Source organism: Pseudoliparis swirei, unplaced genomic scaffold, assembly GCF_029220125.1.
Source record: "Pseudoliparis swirei isolate HS2019 ecotype Mariana Trench unplaced genomic scaffold, NWPU_hadal_v1 hadal_82, whole genome shotgun sequence".
Classification (NCBI taxonomy): domain Eukaryota; kingdom Metazoa; phylum Chordata; class Actinopteri; order Perciformes; family Liparidae; genus Pseudoliparis; species Pseudoliparis swirei.
In genome coordinates this window covers 1-5,896 of record NW_026613318.1, presented here as the reverse complement: position 1 = coordinate 5,896, position 5,896 = coordinate 1, and the positions used below count along the sequence as shown (strand labels likewise).

The following is a 5,896-nucleotide window of genomic DNA, read 5'->3' as shown; positions in this document are numbered from 1 at the left end:
CAGTCTGACATTAATCTGAAGTGGTGTCATGAAGAGATGTGGTGACTGTTGGCTAATGTCTGCCTTTTTTCTTTCTTTTTTCCAGGAGAATGGACCAAATGTCAACTGGAAGTTTTTATATTAATACAGTTTGAAAAGGATTGTTTTCCTAGTATATTCACAAAAGCTCAGGAGTAGACGTATGAACCTGTGACAAACATTCATCATAGAGATTGAGAACTTGCTCACTCACACACACACATTCTATTATGTAAATGTATTTGCATTTTAAAAGCAGATTTTTTTGTTCAAAAGGAACTATTGCACGTATTTTAAAAATATATTTACTTAATTTTATAGACATTTGTTAATGGGACTTAAATGTTCTGAAAATGTTGTATTAATAAATATAATTTACAACAGCAATGACATTTGTGTTATCCTTTTGCATTACACCATACTGTTAATTTTGAACAGACAGTGTGTTTACTTTGAATTAATTCATTTAGATTAATGTATATTTCCATCGTACGTTAGGTCTTACATTTTATTTAGACGTGGTCTTAAAAAGTCTTAAATTTCACTGGTTTATTCCTGTTGACACCCTGTTAAAGGTTGTTTTTAATTTCTAACGTCAACTCTATCTGCTGCAGGTGATGCGCTGTGACCATGGCAACCAGGTGAAGCTCCACGTCAGCGACCTGCGACCCCTTCCCACCTCCTTGAGGGGCTCTCTGGCTCTGGAGTGCACCCTGACTGACATCAGGTCTCTCACACACACACACACATCAGGTCACACACACACATCAGGTCACACACACACACACATCAGGTCACACACATCAGGTCACACACACACATCAGGTCACACACACATCAGGTCACACACACATCAGGTCACACACACACGTCAGGTCACACATCAGGTCACACACACACACATCAGGTCACACACACACACATCAGGTCACACACACATCAGGTCACACACACACACACACACATCAGGTCACACACATCAGGTCACACACACATCAGGTCACACACACATCACAGGTCACACACATCAGGTCACACACACACACATCAGGTCACACACACACACATCAGGTCACACACACACACATCAGGTCACACACACATCAGGTCACACGCACACGTCAGGTCACACGTCAGGTCACACGTCAGGTCACACGTCAGGTCACACGTCAGGTCACACGTCAGGTCACACGCCAGGTCACACATCAGGTCACACACACATCAGGTCACACCCAGATCAGGCCCCACACACATCAGGTCACACACACACATCAGGTCACACACATCAGGTCACACACACACACATCAGGTCACACACATCAGGTCACACACACACATCAGGTCACACACACATCAGGTCACACACACATCAGGTCACACACACATCAGGTCACACACAGGTCACACACAGGTCACACACACATCAGGTCACACACATCAAACCCCCATCACACACACATCAGGTCACACACACATCAGGTCACACACACATCAGGTCACACACACACATCAGGTCACACACACATCAGGTCACACACACATCAGGTCACACACACATCAGGTCACACACACATCAGGTCACACACACATCAGGTCACACACATCAGGTCACACACATCAGGTCACACACACATCAGGTCCACACACATCAGGTCACACACATCAGGTCACACACACATCAGGTCACACACACACACACATCAGGTCACACACACATCAGGTCACACACACACACACATCAGGTCACACACACATCAGGTCACACACACACATCAGGTCACACACATCAGGTCACACACACATCAGGTCACACACACATCAGGTCACACACACACACACATCAGGTCACACACATCACACACATCAGGTCACACACACATCAGGAGGTCACACAAAACATCAGGTCACACACACACAATCAGGTCACACACACAACAGGTCACACACATCAGGTCCCCACACACATCAGGTCACACACACATCAGGTCACACACACATCAGGTCACACACACACATCAGGTCACACACACATCAGGTCACACACACATCAGGTCACACACACATCAGGTCACACACACATCAGGTCACACACACATCAGGTCACACACACACATCAGGTCACACACACATCAGGTCACACACACACATCAGGTCACACACACACATCAGGTCACACACACATCAGGTCACACACACACACACACATCAGGTCACACACACATCAGGTCCCCACACACACAGGTCACACACATCAGGTCCCCCACACACACACCAGGTGACACACACACATCAGGTCACACACATCAGGTCACACACACATCAGGTCACACACACATCAGGTCACACACACATCAGGTCACACACATCAGGTCACACACACATCAGGTCCCCACACATCAGGTCACACACACCCCAGGTCACACACACATCAGGTCACACACATCAGGTCACACACACACATCAGGTCACACACACATCAGGTCACACACACACATCAGGTCACACACACACACACATCAGGTCACACACACATCAGGTCACACACACACATCAGGTCACACACACATCAGGTCACACACACATCAGGTCACACACACACACACATCAGGTCACACACATCAGGTCACACACACACATCAGGTCACACACACACATCAGGTCACACACACATCAGGTCCCCATCAGGTCACACACATCAGGTCCCCACACACAGGTCCCCACACACACATCAGGTCACACACACATCAGGTCCCCACACATCAGGTCACACACACATCAGGTCACACACACACATCAGGTCACACACACATCAGGTCACACACACACATCAGGTCACACACACACATCAGGTCACACACACATCAGGTCACACACACACATCAGGTCACACACACATCAGGTCACACACACATCAGGTCACACACACATCAGGTCACACACACATCAGGTCACACACACATCAGGTCACACACACACATCAGGTCACACACACACATCAGGTCACACACACATCAGGTCACACACACATCAGGTCACACACACATCAGGTCACACACACACACGGTCACACACACATCAGGTCACACACACATCAGGTCACACACACATCAGGTCACACACACACATCAGGTCACACACACATCAGGTCACACACACATCAGGTCACACACACACATCAGGTCACACACACATCAGGTCACACACACACATCAGGTCACACACACACATCAGGTCACACACACATCAGGTCACACACATCAGGTCACACACACACATCAGGTCACACACACACACATCAGGTCACACACACACACATCAGGTCACACACACACACACATCAGGTCACACACACACACATCAGGTCACACACACATCAGGTCACACACACACATCAGGTCACACACACATCAGGTCACACACACATCAGGTCACACACCCATCAGGTCACACACACACATCAGGTCACACACACATCAGGTCACACACATCAGGTCACACACATCAGGTCACACACACATCAGGTCACACACACACATCAGGTCACACACACACATCAGGTCACACACACACATCAGGTCACACACATCAGGTCACACACATCAGTTTCAGGTCACACACACACATCAGGTCACACACACACATCAGGTCACACACACACACACACACACCATCAGGTCACACACACATCAGGTCACACACACATCAGGTCACACACACATCAGGTCACACACACACATCACACACACACATCAGGTCACACACACACATCAGGTCACACACACATCAGGTCACACACACATCAGGTCACACACACACATCAGGTCACACACACACATCAGGTCACACACACACATCAGGTCACACACACACATCAGGTCACACACACACATCAGGTCACACACACATCAGGTCACACACATCAGGTCACACACACATCAGGTCACACACACACATCAGGTCACACACACACATCAGGTCACACACACACATCAGGTCACACACACACATCAGGTCACACACACACATCAGGTCACACACACACATCAGGTCACACACACACATCAGGTCACACACACATCAGGTCACACACACACATCAGGTCACACACACATCAGGTCACACACACACATCAGGTCACACACACATCAGGTCACACACACATCAGGTCACACACACACATCAGGTCACACACACACATCAGGTCACACACTCTGACCTCAGCTCTCGTCCAGGCCTGCAGGAGGCCGGCCCACCTGGTCGGCGACGGCCTGCGACTTGATCTCCTTCTACCTGACCGGAGCCTCGGCTGTACTCACCATCAAGGTCCTCCTCTCTCCCTGCACCTCCATCGAGTGCACCTCCTTTCACCTCCTTCCCTTTCACCTCCATTCAATTCAGTTTATTTGTATAGACCATTTTCACAAATTACAAATTTGTCTCGGAGTGCTTTACAATCTGTACACATAGACATCCCTGACATTTGACAATAGATGTCATGTGACCAGAAGGACAGATTTAGAGTTAAAATACATTCAATGAATGTGACAGAGTGGATGAATAGTTCATAGTAGGCATATTCCACGATGGAGACCTCCACGATCCTCCTTTCCTTTCTCTGTTGCTCTGACCTCCTTTCCTCCGTCTCGCTGTGCAGGAGCTGACGGAGGAGCGCCCGGTGCCCGTCACCCTGCTCCGCTCCAACGAGACGGGAAAGTTAGTCAGCATGGCCGACTTCCTGGTCAGTGAAGGCCTCGGCCTCCGGGAGAGGAAACCAAGGTACTTCTATACAACCAGAGGAGTCGCCCTCTGGTGGTCAGGAGAGGGAAGCGTGAACACATGGAGCAGCAGCTTCTTCAGGGTTCTCCGTTCCTCTTCCAGAGTCGTCGTCGTTCAGGAATCCAAAGGACCTGAAGCGTCTCCAGGGACCCGGTCTGCCGGTTCTGATGGGGAGCCGGTTCCTCTGGGGTCCCTCGCCCCCCGGCCCAGACCGGCCCCCTGCACCATCACGTCTGCTGAGAAGGTGAGTGGGCCTCACGCTGCTCTGTGAGCGGTCTCCATAATGACGGGTCCACGGTGTGTGAGGCAGGTGGAGACCGGGCCGTACCGCCCCCCCTCTCTGCCGGGCCTCGGCGCCGTCAGCGTGAGGGTCACCGCCGTGGGAGAGGACGGCCTCGTCTACGCCCGCACGCCGGATGCCGGTAGGTCCTGAGGAAGGTTGCGAGTGCGGCACCGGTTCCATTCAGCCGCCGCTGTGTGTGCAGAGGCCGTCTGGCGGCGCCTCGGGGAACGCCTCCAGCAGAGCATGAAGACGCTGCCCCGCCAGAGGCCCTACACCTGGAGGACGGTGCAGGGCCTCGCCGTCAGGGGGCCCGACATGCTGTGGTACCGAGGACAGCTGCTGGAGCTGCTGGGGGGCCACGTGAAGGTCAGCCTCTGGAGACCCCCGACGCCTGACCTGGACTCTCAGTGTATATATATATATGTCTCTCTCCCTCCAGGTGCAGTACGTGGACTCTGGCCTGGTGGAGAACATCCCGGTGGTCCATGTGTACCCCACCCTGCTGTGTGACGACACGCCCCAGCTGAGTGTGTCCTGCCAGCTGCACGGCATCCAGCCCGTAAGAGTGTGTGTGTGTCTCTGTGTGTGTGTCTCTCTGTGTGTGTGTGTGTGTGTGTCTCTGTGTGTGTGTCCATGATGCCTCCTAAAGCAGCCGTGTCCCCAGGTGGGGGGGCGGTGGCAGTGTGACGCCGTGTCCTTGCTGAGGGAGCTGCTGCTGAGCCGCCGTGTGGACGTGGAGGTCAGGGTAAGGGTGTGTGTGTGTGTGTGTCTTTTACTCGTCTGGCTTCTTAAACGTTGACATGTCTGAGGAGTTTCATT

At 51.3% G+C, this 5,896-nt stretch overlaps 1 protein-coding gene across 1 annotated transcript; it reads left to right on the top strand.

The window, feature by feature from the left end:
• Positions 1–6: 6 nt before the first annotated feature.
• Positions 7–5,822, top strand: LOC130191486 (RING finger protein 17-like; the record flags this gene model as incomplete). The annotated part of the gene is made up of 8 exons (XM_056411100.1): positions 7–745; positions 4,251–4,341; positions 4,673–4,794; positions 4,897–5,038; positions 5,105–5,216; positions 5,262–5,443; positions 5,517–5,636; positions 5,742–5,822. Coding segments are annotated over exons 1-8 (960 nt in total), but the record flags the coding sequence as incomplete, so codon positions are not given.
• Between the last annotated feature and the right edge of the window lie 74 nt (positions 5,823–5,896).